Source organism: Anomalospiza imberbis, chromosome 4 (genome assembly GCF_031753505.1).
Source record: "Anomalospiza imberbis isolate Cuckoo-Finch-1a 21T00152 chromosome 4, ASM3175350v1, whole genome shotgun sequence".
NCBI lineage: Eukaryota > Metazoa > Chordata > Aves > Passeriformes > Viduidae > Anomalospiza > Anomalospiza imberbis.
Genome location: NC_089684.1, coordinates 51,077,053 through 51,099,887, shown reverse-complemented (window position 1 = coordinate 51,099,887; position 22,835 = coordinate 51,077,053). Strand labels below are relative to the sequence as shown.

The 22,835-nt window shown below is 46.5% G+C and overlaps 1 protein-coding gene across 1 annotated transcript in view; it reads right to left on the bottom strand.

Annotated features, from left to right (window-relative positions):
* Positions 1 to 3,068: 3,068 nt before the first annotated feature.
* Positions 3,069 to 22,835, bottom strand: part of NAT8L (N-acetyltransferase 8 like) — a 28,445-nt gene continuing 8,678 nt past the window's right edge. Inside the window, exon 3 of the mRNA XM_068188481.1 lies at positions 3,069 to 5,792. Coding sequence (XP_068044582.1) covers positions 5,425 to 5,792 — 368 coding nt within the window. The 3' untranslated portion in view covers positions 3,069 to 5,424. The remainder of the gene's footprint in view (positions 5,793 to 22,835) is intronic.

Here is a 22,835-nt window from a genome sequence, read left to right as displayed (position 1 = left end):
TGTTAAAAGCATGTTCTCTCCCGCAGGTGATCATTGTGCATTTACAAAGACAGCACTGAACAGTGATTTTAACTGTGATCAAACTCCAAATGCTGACTTGGAGCTTGTTATTTTAAACAATACTGTGTTTTGACTAAACTCTCAGTTATTCAAATTAATCTCCTGATTTATTTTCTATGAAACATACTCCCAAGCCCCATTCAGGTAGCAGGTTTTATTGGGATAAGCTCTGTTGCGTAATCCCTAGGACTGAGGGATGCAAGAGCACACCCATTTTTCCTCAAGATTCTATGTGGATCTATTTAGAGGGAGAAAAAACCAAAATTTTCCTTTTGCATTTTAAAGCTTACTTAAGACTTAGCATGACTTCATTTTCTTTATGTGGTAGAGTATATTCCAGTGCAAGAGTCCAGTTAGTGTCCAATTAGAATGCCTTTATTAAGCTTTAAGTAGAGTGCATACCTAGAGCATCACACCAGCACTAAGGAAACACAGGCTCCAGCACACCCAAAGTGAGGCTGTTAATTCAGAGGTAACCAGAGCTGGTTCCTGCCTTTGTGTGTCTGGCAATTTGGAAGTCCCTGCAGTTTCTATCCATTTACACCTCAGCCAGCAAATCTGGCAAATTAAAACACAGTAGACCTGCATCACATACGGGTGTGGATCAGTGAGCAAAAGCAGCAGCAAGGACTGGGACAAGGTTCTGCAAATCCACAGTTCCCTTGGGAATTCTGACCATGGGACTTTCTGTTCTTCCAGTTGGCCACAGCAAGGACAGGGCCCGAGACACCCATGGCACCAAACACTTTCTGCTCCTGCTGCAGGTGTGCAGAACCAGCACCCCACCAGGCACATCCCAACCCCACCGGCCACTGCTGACCCTTACTCCTGCCTCTCCTACCCAGGGACTCTTAAATTCTGACATCACAACCCGAAGCATCGTCCTCATTTCCCATGGGGAGGAACACAGGGGCAAAATGACCCCAGGTCCCAGCCCTGGGGACAGATGTCCCCAGGGTCATTTGCCCCCTGCACTTGCTGACAGGCAATTCTGAAATGAGTCCTGCAGGCTGTACCCATGCACAGGACCAAGAAGCAGGATCACTTCTGGAGAAAGGTAAAGGCTTTCTCAGAGATAGCATCCCACACAGGGACAGAGGGGAGGGACAGGAACAGCTTTCCACTGATAGCAGTGCCCTGGACTTCTCTGCATCTCCCAGCAGAGACACAGTTACCATTCCTAAGAATCTTGCAGGTGCTGTCTGCTTCACCGAGGGAAAACACAGCATGAATTTACAACAAATACAAATTTAAGAGTTTCAAGTTAGACTACAAACCACTTTCTTTGTTGGTTTGATTGCTTAGCATTATCAGCCTGGATCTGTTTAGGGGCCAAGCTTCCCAGAGAGCTTATTGCCAAATATGACAGGTGCTTGAGATGCCAGTTTGCTCAGGATGTGGAGGGAGCTCCTGCTCACTCCACAGGGATTGGCCCGGGCTGTGCTGGAGAGCTGGGGCAATCCCAAGGCTGTGGACCTCAGCCACAGAGTAATGCAAATTTTCCCTCTTTCCTTTTTTTTTTTTTAAACTTTTGGACACGAGACCTAGTGCTTTCCTCAGGCAGCAAGGGCTCTGTCCCAAGCCCCTCCAAGCAAAGGACACTTGAGCAGTGTCTCATGCACAGGGATTAGCACAGAAAGCCCCACTCTAAGGAGAGAGCAACCAGGTGAGGAAACTGCATCTCTGCAGGCAGCACAAGGGCAGGGGCTGTGACAGCCCACCTGCACTGCAGGGTAAGAGCTGCTGTGGGAAGTGCCTTCACATGTCTAACACATCCTCCACCTAAATCTGAACTGGTCTTACTTGATCACCACATTTACCAACCCTGGGCTCAAACTCAAGACACGTTCCACTCTTCCTCACACTCCTGCCAATGTTGTCCTTGGAAAGAGAAACCCCCGAAATAAATCATGAAAACCCCCTCACATCTCACACTAATGTGGGTCTCTGTCAGAATCAAGACTCAAGGACAAGCAGTAGGTGCAGACCACCACCTCTTCTGCTTGGGACCAACCCCACAACCACCTTGTGCTGCTCCTCACCCACCCACCGATCTGGGATGGGGAGAGTCAGGAGATGATGCTCAGGCCCAGAGAAAGGGCTGTGCTGACCTCTTCCAAGGACTTTGTTTAAACCAGTGCACCCTGAAGATGCAGAGCAGAGGGATGGATCTGCCAAAGGCAGCTCAACCTCAATGTGTCACCCTGTGAGCTGCATCATGGTCTGCCCACACACTTCCCTGGCAGCAGGTGAGCCTGGCACGGTCCAGAACCCAGCACCCCTGTCCCCAGAGCCCTGCATGGGAAACTTCCCAGGAATGCAGACAGAACAACAGTATCATGTGGTGCTTCTAAGCCCAACCTTGGCAGCTCTGGGTGGGAGAGCAGCAACAACACAGGAGGTTGTGCACCCCTGTCCCACTGGTTCTACCAGGGATGCAGCTCTGGCAGCCTGCACCATCTTCCAAGGAGAGCAAATCCCAGCCTATTTGGCAGCCAGCCCTTTCCTTCAGAAACAAGCTGTTCTGGCCGGAGAGCTGGGAGCAACCAGCTGGATTTCTTCCAAAAAGCCTGGTCACAAAGCAACTGGCAGAAGCATTAAGGGAATAAATTTTCTTGGCAGCTACTGGCCAAGTGGCAGCAACTCAATACTTTTCAGTGCATTTCTGTGTGTTGGGGAGGAATGCAGACAGCACCCCCAAAGCCACACCTTCCCAAAGCACCTCTTCCCCAGGAAACTCAACAGGTATTACAATCAGATACTGTAATATCATCAGTTCAAGTTTACACATTTTAGAAGAAAATACTGGTAAACCTGATGGTACTTCTGTGTCTGTGGGATCTGGTGGGATTTATTCCAGGTTTGGATTTTCTGACAGGATGTGGAGTTTTATTTCAAAGGCACAGGTATCAAATAAAACCAGCAACATTAGTTTGATTAAATAGCCTGATAAAAAAAGTTTATGCTCAATTTAGACTTTACATATTCCTCCCTTATTAAGAGACTAGTTTTTGCTTTTTGTTTTTTTCTTTTACCCCCCTGGAAAGGTTTTAGTGCAGTGATTATATAGCAACAGAAAAATAAACTAAAAAAGGCACAAACTTTTGTGTTTTTTCTTTCAACTTTTGCTAACACTTCATATTTGTCTGTTTTACTTCGGTTAATAAATCACTGAATGCAGCAAGAAAATATTCTGCCAATTTCTGTACACTATACAAGAACCCATACCAACAGTACATTATTTCAGCTTCAGGAGAAATGTACAGCATAGAAAGACTTTTAAAAATATAGTGCCCCATTTTATTTATTAAACTCATGGTCTCTTGCTACAGTGTCCTTCACCATCCTCACTTCCCCCCTTATTGCTGGAACACACGCTGGGACTCTGCCCTGCCAACTCCTCACAGGCTGGACCGAGCCCAAGCCAAGCATTGAAAGGGCAACTGGGGCTGTGCCAAACGGCACCTCCATCCCCAGCATCAGGGCCTGGCCCATGGCCCTTGCAGGGATGGGCTGAGCCCCCTGCCCTCTGCTCTCCATCAGCTTCACCAGCCACACCTCAGTGCTGGGAAAGCTTCTGGCTGGAGAGGAAAGGGCAGCTCCTGGTAGGAGTGGGACAGACAGCACCCCATGTCCAAGGTCTGTGCTGTCTGTCCCCCCATCTGCCCCAGAGCCCCCTGTCCTCTCGCCACACCCCAAGGCTCCTTCCTTCTGCAGCTCTCCTGCTGACTCTTCCATTGTATTTGCAAGCGTGGTTAACACATGCTCTACCCCTTCACCGACTTCATTGCGATGAGGTGGGAGGGTTTCCCCCCTCACCACACACATCATACTTCATAAAATAATAATTGCTTTTTCCAGTAAATAAAGCGGTTTTCCCTTTAAATGTACTAGCAGAGCCAAACCCCTCTACCCACCCAAAATTAAGTGCAGCCAGAATGGTTTTCTGTAATACCTCTGATACCACGCTTTAAAAATTAAAACCTACCAGTCTTCTTTTTCCCCCAAGATATAATTCATGCAAAGTTGCTATTTGTTTAAATAAGTTATAAAAGTTGATATCTCAGGCTAGAAGAAGCTGTAGTCTTGGTTATTCTTTAGTTGGCAGGCACTGTACATACATACCGGGTACAGATACATGCCGAATCTGCTTTGCATTGCTTTTTGCATTGTACATTTCACAAATCTGACATCATTAAAGCAGTTAATTACCTTTGATGGAAGGCTGCAGTGAGGCCATCTACATTTATCAAACAAGCAGCTGGTTAAGATAATAAGTACGCTCCCCCCCACCCTGGCGCTCCCCAAAATGCTATTATCTGTCACACTTTGCTTCTCTGAAGTGGTGAGATTTGGTGCGCACATTAATGTGCAAATGTGTTGCCATAGGAACTGCAGCCTCCATTACGCCTCAACGACACCATTCAGCAAAAGCCAAAACCAAAAATAACAACAACAACAACAAAAAAATAACCCTTAAAAATAAGATGAAAACAAACAAAAAAAAACCCCAAAAGGCAGCAAAGAGAAAGTCCAACGCACATGCGGAGTCTGGCCCAGGACTGCAGGTTACGCGTGGCTACGGAACAGCGCAGGAGATACTTAGGTTTGATCTTAACTTCACACTATGGTACAATGGGGCTCAGTTCAGCCGGTCCGAGTCTGTGCTGGCTTAGGAAGGAGGGGAGGTGGAGCGGAGTCGTGGTTACCGGATGCACCCGGGGTCTCTCAGACATTTGGCAGAATGAGGCACATCCAAAAAAAGTGCAACACCAGTGCCGTGGTGGCAGTGCGATGTGTTTGAGTGCGTGCACGCGCTTTCCTCTTCATGCATTGTAGCAAGCGGGTTGGGGCGGAGGGGCAGGGTGTACCCCCCACCTTTTCTCTGAAAACTATTAACCAGTAGATTACGGTAAGAGGAATGCATATTCTACTTACTGGTGCGAGAAATACTGAAAACTGCATTCAAGTAATATTTCTGCACTATTATGAATGCATCACTATGTTATCTTACACCTGGAAAAGGAGAGGACTATGTACACCAGAGCAGTTGTACTATTTTGCAGTAAGTTTCTGTGCTTTACAGAGGTACCTGGGAAGGAGAGGCTGCTGCTCCACTCCACCCCGCTGGGTTGCAGGACTCCCAGCACCACCACCTACAGCATGCGAGGAAGGGGCGCTGCTCGGCCGGCCCATCGAGCTGAACGGAGCAAACCAAAACGTGACGTGAGGGTACAAAAACTCTAACCCAAAATTGGCAAATCAATGGTGATGAGAAATAGAAGGATAATTTATTATTTTTGAAGGGGGACGAAGGGGGAAAAAATACTTTTTTTTTTTGTTTTGGTTGGTGGGGGGTGTTTTTTATTCTTCCCGCAGCTGCAGGCGGTAGCGGTGGTAGCGGACCTGGAAAAACATTCTCTCCAGTAAGGAGCGTGTCATCCCTGGCAGGGCATAATGTTCGACGACACCCACGTGCTTGAACCCCAAGGACTCATAGAGCTTGTGGGCTGCCATCTTCACGGCCGTGGTTCCCAGCACGACGGAGGAGTAGTTGTTGAGCATGGCGAACTCCAGCACTTTGCGGCCCAGGGCCTTGGCGATCCCTTTGCCGCGGTAGTTGGAATCAACGGACATGCGGCGAAGCTCCACGGTGTTGTCTTCCTCGTTGCCCCGTGCTGCCACGATCCCCACCACGTTGCCGTCCAGGACGGCAACCCAAAAGCAGGAGCCTGTGGGAGATAAAGCAGCACATGTAGTCACCCCCGATGGACAAGTGCCCATTGCCAAACACACATCTGGGAGCAGGGCCTGGGGTCCAAAACCACATCACATGTAGGGACTAATGACCTCCAGAAATAAGGACCACTCTTCTTCCCTGACAACATGAAGTAAATGCTGTTTTCCCAAGGAAAATGCACAGGGGCTACAACCTCCTGTCAGGCAGTTGTAGAAAATGACAAAGTCTCGCATGAGCCTCCTTTTCTCCAGCCAAAACAGCCCCAGCTCCCTCACATGCTCCTTGCAGAACTTGTGCTCCAGACCCTTCACCAGCCTTGTTGCCTTTCTCTGGACACGCTCCAACATCTCAGCATCCTTCCCAAGTTGAGGGGCCCAGAACTGGACACAGCACTCCAGCTGTGGCCTGACCAGTTGCTTAATTATCACTCAAGAAAGCCACTATTCAATACAGCAACCAACCATGGGCACTGAGAGGTCTCTTGCCCAGATGAAAAGCACTGACTTAAAGTGCTCTGGAGCAATATGTCTTCATCCAGAGGAAGAAGACCCCATGACAGGAGAAATCTGTAGTGCAGACAATGGCCTTCTTCCCAGCTGCTAAGCAGAAGAGAACCTGGCTTGGGTAGCAGCCCCATTTTCTGCACCAACCCTGCCAGCTGCTCCAACCCAAATGCATGGCACATCTCTGTAAGACTAGAGTTATGCAGCCCGAGGGGGTGCTCAGGGGGGCAAAGGACACCTCCTCCTGAAAAACCAGAGGAAACATGAGTAAGACAACTCAGTATACTTTGTCACTGGAGGAGAGCAAAGCATGGGGTGCTGGTGGGAGGTGCCTTTGCAGCTGCTGTAGGAAAAATGCACCTTGTGACACCACGAAGCCATCCAAAAGAGACAGCCAAGGTCTTCCCTGCTTCCCTGTGGCACAGGTCAGCTTCCAAGGAAAAGCTGGCTACAAACAAGGGGAAGGGAATTAGCTCAGGTTCACCTCAGCACACTGGGCTCATCCTCACATTCAGAGGAATGTGCAGCTCCAGCAACTCTCACTCTTGTTCCCACTGTGAGCAAGTCATCATGCTGCTGCTATCTAGGTCAACAGCTAATTTTTAAACCACCAGAGCCCATCTTGACCCATTTATCATGAGCAGTGAAGATGTCTCTGCTCTGCTGCTGCACTGACAGCGCAACTTGTTCCCTAGCGCTCACTTGGATCTCAGAACGTGATTTATTCAGACACGACCCCAGACGAACACCTACAAGCACTGAAATCAAGCAGCCACCCTCCCTATGCATACAAATTGCAGGGTAGAGAGCTCACTGCTGGTTTTAAAGTGCTCATCACGTGGTGGCTGAGCCCATTTCACTCCCCAGCCCATCCATCACACCTCTGACCACACGGCGAGCACATCAAACCTATGGGCCACAGTGATCCTCACCCTACATGCATGGCTACCACTCCTGTAGTGTAGTTCCAAAAAGGAGGTTCAGGAATTTCCCCATACTTGGGGAGAAGGGGTGGGAGGCTTCCCTGGGGCTCCACTCCTGGGGAAGCCCCCAAAAGTGCCATGAAGCATTCATCAACTGGTGTCCACTGGGCTGCAGCTGGTGGCACAGTCGTCACATCCCCCTCATCCAGCCCCATCCACGGCAACTCCTCCTGGAGCTGCTTCTTCAGCAAGTCTGCCTCATTTCCCCTCAAACCAGAGCAACAACCTAGGTTCCTCTCAACCCGAGGTTACACAACTGCTTCCACGACTGCTTCCCACTTTTATTCCTTATTTTCTCTTCTTAGCAAGCACCTCTTCTCTGTGCCCACCAAACCTGAGAGGCTGCTAAAGCTCACTCAGCAACACTTCCCACATTTGTAAAATGGCACGTTTCTGGTACTTTGAGGTATTCTGAATATTTAAAACCCAAACCTGGACATACCCGCTACCGCAGAGCCACCAAACCTTTCACATTCCCAGCCCCTCTGACCAGCCTCTCCATATTCCCACACCCGTCCATCCCAGCCGGGGCTGGACTCAATTGCAAGCAGCATGACAGCAAACCTGCACTTCTTGTTAGTTTTTACTTAAAATTTTAAAGCTTAATTATAATGATTTTGAGTTCAACACAAAAAGAAACAGTATCTGGCACACGTCCCAGTGTGTTTTGTGCACACAACACTTATAATTAGCCACAGACAGGACACATCTGCTCAGACAATGAGAGTTGTATTCAGCTCTCCTTTACACCAGTGCCATCAGTCCCCAAGACTTCTACCCTGCTGTCCTGCTCGTGTCTGCGTCTGCTCCAAGGATCACCAGCAGCCAGTTCCTCCAGGCTACTAAAGACACCTGAAGTTCCCAAAGGTGGCTACAAGCCCAGGAACAGCTTTCTCCCATGGGGTTGTCAAATCCCTCCTCCAGGCAGCTGCGTTCCATTCAGATGGGGACTTGCCACTGAAAGCTATCTTGGGATCACACCACATGCTGCTGACCCTGGGCTGGGACTTCCTCTCCTCTGGGAAAACCCTTCAGTTTCACAGCAAGAACGCTGAAGGTCCTCAGATTGCTTTTTACCCAGACTCAAGAGATGACCTCTAAAGGTCCTTTCCAACCCAAACTATCCTATCCTGTGATTCTACATTTTCCACAATGCCAGCCAGCTGCAGCTCCTCACCATATCCACTCTTCCAGCAGCACTTAAAGCAGTGTGGAAGCACCCTGGAAAAACCACCTTGCACTGCCACACCCCAGGGCTGGGAGATGTTCTTCTCCTCCTGACCTTTTCTGGACTGAGGATATCAACTCAGAGCACAGCTTGTTTTTGCACTTTTTCATACCTAGGATGAAACAAAACTAACTTCATCTCAGCTGTCAGTAATGAGCAACAGCCTTGTTTGCAGCGCTATTATTAGCAGGAGCTGACGTTTTACTCTCACATGCTATCTGAAAATAATCACTGCTGCAAAGAAACACAGACCCTGACAACTACAACTCTCCCTGCCCTTCCAGATACTCATCTCATGGCAGCATCTCTGTCTTTGCCTTCACCCTCACTTGCCTCCACCTTCAGCCAACCCATCACTGTGGTCACCCAAAGCCCTTCCAGCTCACTCCAGGATCTGTTCTTCATGGATGTCTTGCATTTAACCACAGCTGCCCTGGGAACACCACTCTGAAGCACTGGAGGCACTTTCCAGAGGCCCTAGCTGTTCCCAGACAAACACCAAGCACTCCCTCCTGACTCCTTCTGGGCTGCCAAAAGCAAAAGTGAGGAGAAGCAGCCATGGAAAACCCACTACCGCCTTCCTTAGCTCTCTCCACTTTCTCAGCTTGCTGCCTCACCACACAATCTTGACATCAGGAACTCGCATCACAGACAAAAGATACAAAAAAGAAATAATTTTTTTTTACCATGAGGGTGGTGAGGTACTGGCACAGGCTGCCCAGAGAAGCTGTGGCTGCCCCACCCCTGGAAGTGTTCAAGGCCAGGTTAGATGGGGCTCTGAGCAACTTGGTCTGGTGGAAGATGTCCCTGCCCACGGCAGAGGGGTTGAAATGAGATGGTCTTTAAAGGTCTCTTCCAATCCAAACCATATAATAAAAAAAACACCTTGTGATGCACACACCTATGAAAAAGGCTAAATGGGTGTGATGTGCATGCCAAGGAACGCGATTTCGGCTTGCTCATGCTTCACAGCAAGGTTCCTCAGATGATGGCACCTGGGGCCTGAAAGCACACAAGATGGCACTGTCATTCTGCTCTAAATTTAAGCATGGCTCCCAGCTTTTGAAGACCAAAGAGGGTATTCTTCTAATCCATCCACCCAACTCCCACAGCACGGGGCTGCCCTCAGAGTCCACCCACCGCTGCTGACACCACATCCCAAGGATGTCCCCGCAGCGCTGGCACCATGCTGGCCAGATATCCTCCACTCCTGCCAAGGATGCCATGCAATCCTCTGGCTGTGCCTGCAAGGCTCCTCTCCCACCCTCCTCCACTGTCATGAGCTGCACAGCTCTCCCCCACGCAGCCGACGAGGACGGATGGTGGGTGAAAATAAATTCATTTATTTTTGCTGCGAATTCTTCTACACCTTTTGATGAATAAAAGGCCGGTGGGTGGATGGGTGGAAAGACTGGAGCCAAAAGCAATAGCAGAGTACTGCTAGAAGGGAGAGGGGGACAAGGATATTAGCCTTCCTCACCAGCATGAGTCCCACATGACTGACTATTGCAGGATCCAACAGCTTTCTTAAGCCCTCAGCATGCATGGGCCACTACCCCAAGCTCCAGAATTGTGTTGCTCTGAAAAGACAAAGCTCTGTCTTCCACATACTTTTCAAATATATTGTTTTCTAGAAAATTCTAGTACTCCCACAAGAGCAAGCAAAGCTTCGCTGCCCCCAAACTTCCTGAACTCATACTTGGGTGCTTCCTAGTGCCAGCACCTGCACACTATGGAGTGAGGGCTGAGGCAGGTAAAACCTATCCCTGTTTTCCTTAGGGCAGGGAGAGAACTGAGCAGCTCCTGTGGCCACCACTGGCTGTTGGTGCTAATTTTGCATGGATGTATCCCTGTGGGAAGGAGTTTTCCTTGGAAGCTCAGCACAGGGCAAGTATGGAAACCTTGCCCAGAGGTATGCCAGTCTTCTCTCTTTTTCTTCAGGAGTGGCACTGCTATCTATGTAGCTGAGTCCTCATTAATTCTTAGAGGCTTGGAATGTAATTTCTAGACAGACTTCTAGAAATGCAACTTCTGAAGGAAATATCCCTTCAAGCCGAGACTGTGACTTTCGGTTCTGTTCCCCTGCTGGCTCAAAGCTGTCACAGGTGATGTCCCTGGAGCATCATCCAGACAAGGGGACTGGCAGCTTCCATCACCAGCTCCTCTGCATCCTTACAGCAGAGGCAGGAAAGCATCCTGCACAGGGCAAACCCCTCTCCTACATTTTTCCCCAGGCTGCTATGAAGGGGCAAAGTGAAGGAAAAGAATTAAAATACCAAAAAGCTCAAAATAATTTCTGTGCTTCCCATAGGACAGGGTCTGCAATTGCCTGTGTTCCATGCTCTTAATATACCTGCATAAAGGCTTGCCAAAAGTGACAGGCTTGCTCATCCCACGAGATCCAAATGCTCCCTGACTCCTCCCTGTGACCCCTGACTGCAGCACAGCCTGGTGTGACACCACCACACAAACACCTGCACAGAGGAAGCACAACATGCTGTCACATCATGGAGCTTCAAGTACCTGCCCTTGCAGTCACTTGTTCAGCCTGCTGTGCCATCTTTGGTGTGATTTTGGCCAGAGCAGCAGATCTTTGTGCTAAGCAGGGGTAGTCCAAGCAGGGCAGCACAGAGGGAATCAGGACCAAGTGAGAGCTGTTTTTACCTATTCTCCCGTTAAAAAAGCCCCAAGTTCAGTGTCTGGGCTCTCCTCCTGCCAGCACTATTTACATACATCACTTTAAGAGAGACAAGCAGTACATGGCAGCAAGTGGACAGAGTCTCTAGCCCAAAGCTGGCTGTGTATTGCTGATGTCGCCTAAATTCCTGCTCTTATCCTGTCTGGGTCTTGAAGAAGGAGAAGAGGAACCATCCAGCACTCGAGGCAACACTCCCTCCTTCTACCCCTTCATCCTTGGTGAAACACAGGGCATAGCAGCCGAGTTACATCAGCATCAAGGGAGAAAGAAGGCTCTTCTGGGGACAGCTTGGCTGCAGGGACGTGAATGCTGCCAGCGGGAGGGCACAGACATGGCACATCAGCTGCCACCCAGACAGACACAGCCAGCCTGGGTGCAGGGACCAACCAAGGACAGGCAGCAGCTGTCCCTGTCACTGACTACAACTGCTCAGCTAGCCAGGATGGGGAGGGATTTATATTTGTGTTTATGAGGCATGCCATTATCCTATTATCCCTCCTCACCTCCATCTTTTCCATGTGTTGAGTTTCTCTCCACCTTTCTAGTTTCCCTTGGCTTAAAGCAGGGCTGCATGACAGCTCCCACAAGTTCTGCTAGTAACTCTACACTTGACTTCATTAAAAGGCATTCCTGGAGGGGTCCTACAAATTAATAGCATTTTAGTGTAGTTTATGGCTATGAAAACTGGGTGAGATGCAAGAGATCCTGACTCCAACACTCCTGACATCCATGAGCATCCCTCTGCACCAGACAAGGCCCAGGTGTGGGGGAGCAAAATATGTCAGGGACACAGGAATGATTCATGCATGAAATGAGAAATGCTGTGGCACACCTTCCTCTGCATAAATAACCTCACAATCTACCACTGCAGGACACATTGCCCTGTCATAAATAATTCCTAGCTGGAAGAGCACAGGGCAATGCATCTGTATGCTGAGGGTGGGTGACATCCCTTGATTCATAGAGCATCTGGGCAGCAGGCAATGAGATCACCTACAAAGCATGGAAAGAGATGGATGGTTTGGTTCTGAGCAGCCAGTTCATCTACTTCTTCATCTACCTACTCTTCCATCCTTGCTACCTTTCACCTGTGTTGTTACCAAGTGCTGAAGGTACTCGAAACAACCCCAAAGCTCAGCCAAAGCCTCTGCAGTTGCAAGCAGCAGGGAATCAGTGGGATGACAGTGACATCCAGCATTCAGTCTGCAACACAGCCACAGGGCAGATCCATGGACATTTGCTACCAGAAACACTGGGACCCCAATCCACCACAGCAGTGGGTCTCAAACTGCCCCAGGAGACAGGAGCTCAGAGTTGGCCTCTGAGCTGATAAACCTGAGCATGGAATGAGAGACAGGGTGATGGGGTTTTGGACTGCAGACAACTGCTGCCCTAAGCACCAGTGCAAACCCCAAACCACATCTGCATTCAGAGTGGTATATGCTGTACCATGCCAGTGCTGATAAACCTGGAGCAGCAGCACCTGCTGCAAAGATGATGGCCCCACTGCAGCTTTACCTGCACCTGGGGGTGGAAAGGGTGGTGGGGTTGAAATTTAGATTAATAGTATGAAAATTTTCAGTGCCAGCTCCATGCTTTCTGATGGAGCTGGTGCAGCCTCAAAAGCACCCACCTACTCCAACACAGATATTCCATTTTGGGGTGCCAAAGCCCCCAAGAAACCCCTAAGATGCTGATAGCTAGCTATAGTTTACTTTCACTGTAATATTTTGAGAGGAAAAAAGAAATACACATTCTGCAGCAAAGGGACTTCAGAAAATGGCCAGGTTTGGTCCTAAACAGCATCTCCTGCTGTCACTGTTGGGGACATAACCCAGCAGGCATTTCTAATCTTCTTAAAACCTTTGCTTTAAACCTCACCCTATTCCTCTGAAGCACCTCTACGACAGCTCCTGCCCACACACCTTACTCCCAGCAAAGCTTTGCTAGGACCCAGCCCGGATCAATGCAAGCTGTTAGTGGCCTTGCCCCATGTCAGCACTTCACTGGTTGACTTTACAAACAGGCTTAAGTCCCCTGGGGCCCAGAGTGCCACCATGTGTGACAGCACCCGAGGGGGCACTCAGCAAAGCCCCGGGAAGTGCTTGGCACAGCGCAGGAGCAGGCTTTTGATGAGACAGCTAGAAATCCAGGCAATGCCGCAGATGGGATAAAGACAGCCCTTCCAGCACATTTCAGAGGCTGCTATATTAAGAAGTGTAACAGCAGGACTTTAAAATCTTCTGTCAGGCTCTTTTTGCTGGCCATGCTGCACCTTGAAAAGCAAAGACTGTAACAAAGCCAATGTATAACAACTGTTCAAGCAAAAGCAGCAGAAGCAGTTGTGGGGGATTAGAAGTAGCCTGGTTATCTGGACAGATGTAGCCTGACCCATTGCTCTGCTCTCTGCTGCTGAAAAGGACAACACAACACAGAGAAAGCAGCAACAAAACCACAGATGCAGCAACCAGGGTCTACCTGCTGCTGGGTCACCAGGAGGAAAGCACAGATTGAGAAATGAGGCAGCATCTGTGGTTTTGGCACGTGAGCAATTGATATCGATAAGCAAGGAATTAAATAGTTTAAAGGCGCAGATAAAGACTAGGATATGTGATTTTGCCTGGGCATTGCGCTCTGGGCTGACTGGATGATGAGTCCCAGTGCAATGGAGCTGGCTCAGCAGAACAGTCTGGTCTGCACAAATGGACAAAACCAGGAAAAAGTATTTAAACTTTTCAGGCTAGACGCTCCTTATGCATGCAAAATACACACTAAGCCGATCAACAGCAGAGTCAGGCCTTGAATAAGCCTAAGTTCTAGAATTTAATCTGATTTTTAGTTAGAAGTTTTAAGGACAAAAGAAATCAAGCTCTTCTGCCTGTTTTGCTAGCCTGGATCCTGCCAGCTCCAAAAGACTGACGTGACAATTAGCTCCTCATTAGTGAAATTAGTTTACAAGATCAAATGTGCTGCTGGATGTGTTTTGAGCCAGCTCCTTAAAAGAACATTGTTAAGGCTTGGTCTCCATCTTCTACATCAATCTTTCACTACTTGGCTATATTGCTTTCAAAAGGTACTGAATTCGCCTTGCAGCAATTTTCACTTCCAAACACTGAACAAGCTGGGAAATCTACAATTATTGGATGTTCTAGAATTCATTACTTGGTGGCTGACTTTTACTTTATATGCTTTACTGTAAAAAGGGACTGAGCAATAACCATTGAATGACTTTCTTTAGCTTAGCAGTTGGCCAAGCCATAAATCAAACAGGGAAAATGGACAGAATCAATCTGATTTGCACCATCCATCACTACTTTTCTGGTCTAAATTTAGCCAAGACTCCCTTTATCCAACAGAAGTGCCTGCATCTACATAAGTATTGCACCAAATGCTTCACAGCGAAGGGAGAAACTAAGGTTCATTTACTTAAGGTTAAATAATAAACATAATTCTGAGCTGTAGAAAGATTTCCAGGAGGTTTTATGCTGCTGTGAGGTCAACAACCTTTGAGATGAGTCACTCTTCAGCAGAGCCCCTCTTCTGCAAAAGACCACAGCTAATGCCTACAGAACTCACTGCAAACAACAGCTTTCAGTCAGGAGAAACTTAGGTAAGATGAATTGCAGCCAAGATGTAAGCTCAAACTTAGGATATGGCATAATGAGGCATCAGGACAGAATAATTCATCTGTGTATGCAAACTCTTTAAATCAGAGTCAAAAACAAGGCTGAGAGGTGCCTCTCCTTTAAAAGGTAAAAAAGGGAGCAACTAAGAATATTTGTATATTTAAAAAGTGACAGACTAAAACCAAACAAAAAACACACCCAGGAAAGGAGCCACAACAGACCAAGTCAAGTAAAGGACACATATTCAACCAAGACATGCTGCACAGCATATTTCAGTGCTTCTGCTGGCTCCCTTGCCACACTCTTGCTGCCCTCGTGAGTCTCTAAATGAGGATTTTCCTGGCCCAGCAGCCGAGGATCAGCAAAGACAAGGCAATTATTTGTGGTGCAGAAACACTGACCAGAAAAGTCTCAGATCCCAGGGAAGCTCCTCCGCTTTCCTTCCTGGGACAAACTGGGAACCGACAGACAGGGACTTGCACTTCACCAAACCCTGCACAGCAAAGAGAAGCTACCAGGACACTCTCCAAACACCAACACTAATTATGGCTCTGCTGCACTCATAGCCTTTCCTTCTGCACATGACAGTGATTTCACAAGAATCCTACCTTGTTGCTAACACAATGAATCAAACCTCCCTGACCTCTAGCTTTTCATAATCTATGGCAGTGAAACAGCAATCACAAGGAGTTATATTCACTCTGAAACCACAGTGAAGAATTCATTACTCAATATTGAGGAAGACATCAGGAAAAAATAAAAGGTGAAAAAATAAAAAGGTTCTGGGTGGAGATTTGGTAAAAAACTACAGGCTGAAGTCAGGTGGTAGATGGCTTGATCTCCTTAATTCTATTGCAGGCAATAAATATTTCCTATTTCTAGTACAACACCTTGAAATGGTGCTGCACACACAACCTTTCCAGAGCACAGGCATCCAGTTACCATCAGCTGGGACAAACCCACCCTGTCACCAGCTGCTACACCCAGATGAGCCCCTAAAATGCATGACAATGGATTGGGAAAAGATCAAGCGGTGAGGAGTGAGCGGTGGCTCATTACCTTTGTCCTGCCCAGCAGCTCGCCAAGGACACTCATCTGGGCGTTTCTCACTGGACCAATCCTGTCTGACCTGCATGATCCCCCCAAACATCTGGGCAAACCTATTCCTCTAACCTCTGGGGAAGGAGTATGTGACTAAACAGGGACACTGGGAAAGATAATCAAACTGGTAAGGAGAACCAGGCTTGGGACAACCAACCCCAGACCTTCTGCCCTGCTCCCATCAAGGCAGCATGTTGTCTCTGCAGAGATGCTCATCCTATCAAGGAAAGTGATGGAAAAAAGCAATTTCTATCTGCAGCATGCCAAGAAACAAGGCCTTTCCCTTGGAAATGGGGTCTGATCTACTTCTGACATCCAAAGCTAGAGGAAGTAACAGGACTAATGCTACAGTTTGTAGCAAATCCAACTCCTGACCCCTATAAATAAATTAATAAATAACTAGCAAACCTCTCTGGAAGCAAACATTCTGAGTATCCTTGAGGTGCTTTTAGCAGCATCACACTTCTAATGCCTGAGGTCTTGCTAGAGCAATGACCCTCTGCCTGGAACACACCAATCAGCCCATCCCATTCAGGAAGAGCAGGGAAGGAGGCCCTTTCCCCACCACACCCTAAGGTGTTCCCGAGTCCTGCTGGGGCTGGATCTGACCTACTGATAGCTGCAGGCACCTCCTGGTATCTGCACCTTCCCACATCTTCAACCCAACCCTCAACCAGGTGGGTGGTGACTTCCATGACCAGGCAGAACCAGCAGACAGGGGTACCACTGTTTTCTCATTCCCCTGGTTTTGTGAGATGCTGAGCCCTCCTGAGATGGTGTCTTAGGGTACTCAGCCCTTCTGAGGCAACTGGGACAGCCAGGACTGCCAGGGGCACTACTGCAATGAGGGATCTCCTTGAAAATAAACACAGGCTGGTTTCCAGCAGGAGAAGGCAACCTACCGTCCTTCAGGTACCACCTCCCCATGGCTATCCCACCACAGCTCCCACTGTAAATGAACACCTTTCTGGCCTGCAGCCCTCTCACTTCTCCAGCCTCACTGTGAATATGTAATCCCTGGGGGCTGCTATATTTATCCCTAACTTAGCTAGACAAAGCCCTGGGGTGAGGTTGCTCCAGTGTGTCCCACCTGTGTATGCCAAGGCAGAGGGCTCCCCCCACTCCCACGCTGCTGCTGGAGCCTCACACAACAAGGAGGGCAAACACTGCCTCAGGACTTCCCCTCCTTCTGCCACGAGTCATAGAATCCTACAATGATTTGGGTTGGAAGGGACCTTAATCTTCTGGCAGGGTGCAGACCCCAGTAAGACCTCCCAAGCAGCTGGAGCCTTCATCATCACACACTGCTTCAACCTTTAACTCTCAGCAAACCAGTGGCAATGCCCCATATATGAGGCCAGAGCTCTGCCGTGGTGCAGAGAAAGCACACACCTGGATGGCCACTCTTGTGAAAGCCAACATTTTTCCATATCCCTCTCCCAGCACATCAAAGCCTATGTGCCTTGGGTATAGCTCTACTGAGCTCCACTAGTCCAGACTCAAACTAGCACATTCATTTAACGTGGCAGTGCAAGAAAATTCCACATCCACAAATACACAAACATCTGTCAGGCTGGGCACAGACAATGGACGTGTTGTGGATGATGCATTAACAGAAAATGAAAATTACATATGTAACTCTCTACATCTCTAAAAGAAAAAAAAAAAAAAACAAAACAAAACAAAAAAAAACCCACCAAAATCAACTTTGCCACACAGTCAGACTACCATGCCACAACAATCAGGCCAAAAAAGTCTCTACAAAAGCTTAACCCATATCTCCTGTGATCACCACCTATCAGCTTGCTACACCCCACACTCGTGTGAACCCCAGCCTCAATACCAGTCACAAGAGCTGCGGATTTGAAAGACATCTGTGAAGCAAATTACTGGAGTAAGTAGGTAACAGGCCATGTCACGCTCCATCAGGAAGACAGTGGCAAATGAAGGGCAGGCTGCTCAGGGCTAGTGAAAGCAGACACCTTCATGCCTGCCCCCTCAGACTGAGGCACGCTCATTCACAAAGAACCTGTGGAAAAGGGATCAACTTACAAATACACACTGCACTACGGCAACCAGAGCCAGAAGAGATGCAAATCCACATGAGACTGGGTAGAACTGCAGTATTTTGAGGATCTGTTGGATTGTCTCATCTACAAAGACAACACTAAACCTCCGCACGCAATGCCCAGGACAGGGCAGAACGAATATATCCAAGAGCAGGTTCACAACTACAACTCCTTTTTCCAATGCATCAGTATTCCATAAAACATCATAAATTCATCTTGCAGGCAGCTGATAGCACACACAGCAAACCCAAGGTTTACCACCATTTATGTCACAGGTCTCCTGTAACTATCCAAAGAGCACTGGGACCTACACTGCCCCAAGCATATGCTAAACTCCCAGCAAGAGACAAGGGATTTAAGCCCATGATTAAGTTAAAGCAAATGCTCCACTGAATCTTTAAGCCAAACTGTCCCAAGAGTTCAGTCTCAGTGAATGTGGGGGGGTTATGTGAAGATTTCTTTTTTTTACAATTTCACCAAAATCCTCTTTAGCTATTTGAGTTATCCATGAAAATTATTCCCACTTCTCAAGAATCCTTGCAGATGCTTTGATGTTTTACAGACTACTGATGGCTCAAAAAAAGCCCCATAAAACCCGATGATGGCTTATTCCCAGACAAAAATCACTGTCCAAGAGGCATAGCTTGATGTTATCCTCTGAACACTGACAGCTTCTGAAAACCCACCAGATGTAAATTTTCAGAGACATTAGGTGAATCTAATTGACTCTACAAGCAGCAAAAGCTTGAAAAGGTGTTTTACAAATACCAATTTTAAATAGTTTGGATTAAAAAAAAAACCCTCTCATTAGCATCTCTATTGTACAGTAACTTCTTCAGTGCTTGCTTTCTCTCTTTTTTAGCATATCTCCCAATAACAATGTAATTCCACCACGGAGGACTTTATTAGGATGCTCACTGCTGCTCAGCAGCCAGGTATCTGCCTTGCTTTCATTGCTCTGCCTCTCACTAACCATCATCTGAATTAGCACTTGGAAATGGCAGGTGCTTCAAACCAGGCTGTTTTCAAAAGCTTCTCTTTGCAGTTCTACTATTTAACATTATTTTAAATTGGAAGACTACAGATTTAGGTCTTTCCTGGATTCCCACTTGAAGTGTTACACAGTGTTTCTGATGCTGTTATCTAGATCCAGGGAGAATGAACAGATTTGGCACCTCCAAAAAAAGAACAAAAAACCCTGGTCTCAGAAAATGAAGTGGTTGGGTTTGAGGTTTCTTTTCTTGCACAATCTGAATGCAATAAGGATTTTATATACCTTGTTAAAATGGGAAGGATTAGGTTTGTAAGAAAAGTTATAGGGAAAAGATCAATGGATACATCTGGAAGTGATGTGGGTCAGATGCTCTGAAGAAGGTGTAAGAAATGTTGTTGCTGGCAGTTCATTTGCCTTTAGGTAAAATGTTCTCCCCTCACCAGTGACATGTGGGTTTGTGCACTGTTTGCAGCTTTAGCAGACACAATATCCTTGTGCTGCTGACTTCTATTTATTTTTTCATCTTTGTTATTCTCAGTCTTCTACCAAAAGAAAGATACTTGCAAGTATTTACTTGCACTCACCATGCTAAATATCTGGACAAACTAAGAAGAGAAGAAAGTACATGTACAATAAAATTAGGTAAAGGCACATGAATTGAGAAGTTTGATGGAAGGAAGGGGAAAATCAGAGATACAGAGGGATCCTGGGTAGGGGACCACAACCCATGGGAAATGCCAGAAGTGATGAGTAAAGCAAGAAGTAGATCAGACCAAAAATCACTGGAGAATTCAACACAGGGATGGACAAGAGAGCTGAGCAGACTCAAAGGAATTAAAGTATTGCAGTTTGACCCAAGACTGGAAATGTGGGATACAGGGCTACTGTGCTAGGGGATGGAAGAGAGAAAACAAAAAAAAGGGAAAAAATAACTCAAGGAATCACTAGTGATTATCTGATATCTGTTAAAGTGAGTATTGAATGCAAGGTGCACTAAGGAGCTACTCACGAGCAGACAGCCGGTCCAGCACCCCCATTTCAATTAGCAGCATGAGCACAGAGCCCAAGAATTGCAACTGCAAAAAGCAAACAAACTTGCACTGCTGATGCTGGTTTCCAAGTCAGGATTCCTGGCAAGGGAGAGTGGCAGCAGTTGGTATAGCAATTACTGGTGATTGAGGGTAAATCTAGGCAAGCAGCTTACTTAAAAATGCAGGTTTTGTCAATGCAAAACAATTCACACATTTGTCTTGAATCACCAAAGGTGGAAAATGAAAGGCAGAGGAAAGACAGGCTGGCACAAATCCTGCACAGAGCTCAGCCCCCAGCATTGCTGGCTGGGACATGGGCACACAGCTCAGTCCTCCAAGGATCACAGGGGATGGATGCCCCAGCAGCCAGGACTTCAGAAATGGACCCCTCAACAGCACTTCTTCAACTACTGCACCAGCATAAAATACCTAAAAATGTAATTCAAACAGGGCCTGGGATGTCTGAAATCCCAGCACTGACTCAATATAGATTTAATAGTGCCATGCAAAGTGGGACCTGCCTGAGGGGTAACAAACACTTTACCATATCATGGCTCTATCATGGTCAGTATTTCCTAGGTATGCACTTGGGTCTGACCTGTGCTTCTTAAGGAAAGCTCTAACAGCCAACCATTGTATTTTGGGCTGAAAAAAGCATTACATCCCTCACTAAACACAGCTCCTTGCTTCATCATTGTGAAAAAACAGAGAGGGAATAGTAAATCAGCTTACTTTGAACCAAAACTATCCTTCCTTTTACTTTCCAGTTCCTGAACTGAAAAATAATTTTCTCACAAAACCTCTGTTTTTCAGTTTTGCCACTTGGATAAGTCCTAGAAACAACACATGAATGTTAAGTGACAAATATAACTTGCTAGTTCCAATTTCAAGCAGGACATGCTGTAGTGGGACTAATACCTTGTATTATTTCATTAGCATTTACACTGCTGCAAATCCCACTTTAAATAACAATATCTCATGTAGCCACTTAAAAATACAACTGTAATACATGCTTCCCATTACCAATTTTGAAATGTCTCCTTTTACTCCCAGAATCCCATTTTAAAGCAGAAGCCCAGCTTGGCACTAAGCCCTGGGAATCACAGGTCTACGTTTTAGAACTATCCTGAAAGAAATATAATTTTTTCTTTCTGAAAGAAACACTCTTCAAAGAGTTATAGAAGACAATGAATGATACTGTACTGTGCTGTCATAAATTGTTAATTGATTGCTGGGGTCCAACGGGTCCATAGATGACTTAAAAGAAAGCTCAAAGCCATCTGTAACAGATACCACAGCTTGTACCTGGCTCTGACCAGACCACTATGAACTAATTTTTGATGCATCCTTAACAAAGGACATGAGGCTTTTTGGTGATTCCATGTGCCCCCCTTACCAAAACACAAAAACAAAAGCCAAAAAAACCCAAAACCAACCAACCCAAAAAAACCCCTCAACTCTCACCCCCCCTCCAAGCCTATTTTTTGGTTACAAGGAATAAATTTGTCAATAGAAACTAGGTAAGACATGCTGCTATATTTGGATTTTCTTTAAGACTCCTTTCATTAGCCACCTGTCAGGATAACAAAACAATGCCTCAGCTTTCTACAGAATGGAAAAAAAAGAAAAGAGAAAAGAAAACCTAAAAATACACTTTGAAGCTCCCTGTTTTGCTGATGCAGAAAGTAACAACAAAAGCTCATACATCCCTCACCTCATCACAGAGCCAGATACCAGCAAAACACTCTAGGTCTCTCTTTTTGCTGTGGCTTGGAAGGGAGAAGTACCAAGTATGTGATTATTTGTAACAGATCCCCAGCAGTGCAATACCAAAATAAAGCCATGCATTCTGCAATACATCAGCAAACAACTCTGCGAGCTCCTGGAGTCCCCGAGGGGCTCACAGCCACCCCAAAAGTCATTCCCATCCTGAGAACTTAAATATAACCTGCCTGAGTCAAGATCAAAGCCTACAGAAGGAATTTCACTCTGAAATCCACTCTTCGGGGAGATTTTGAATGGTTTTAAAATCATACACATTCTTAATGTATGATACATAAAAATATTTTTACATAAAACCAGTTTTTTCAATATATTTAGAGGTCTTCAAGTAGAGAAAAATCGCTCATGACAATTAAGACCACTGGTGGTGCACATTGAGAGACAACAACATGACCACATTCTTGGGTAATCCTAGGAGGCTGAATTTAATAAATAAATACAACAATGTGAGAATAAGATTTTTCAGTTAGTGTTTCTACATCCAAAATTCAGTGCCAAGAGGGGCTCAAAGCTTTGTACCTTTAAAACTCTTGCCACTAGTCAAATATCCAACACAGAGCCTAAATTTAGGCTATTATGAAATCTTAACCTGAAACACTTTTGGATAATTGTTTTAAATCTTGGACATTCCTAAGGAAGCAAGAGAAAGAAGAAGAGCTGCCGAAAGCCCTTTATAAGAGTAATAAATTTGCATTTAAACTTGTGAACAAAATTCTGGAGTCAGAACCTGTTTTAGTTTATTCACTCAGACAGTACTGAAAAAATTGCATACTACCATGCCAGGAAATATTTAACACTGGAGAAAACATTTTAAAAAATTACTCAAAGCTATGATAAAAACCCAGAACACCTGTTGTCCTTGCCTCCTTCATGTTCCTAAGTCTCAGTGTGGCTTGTTTGCTGGTCTTGAGATGTTAACTGCACCTAAAAAACTACTGCTGTTCAATTTACACAACTCGTTACCTCTTGTACTGAAGATTAATGACCAGCACTGGCATGTACTGAGTATTTTAAACACCT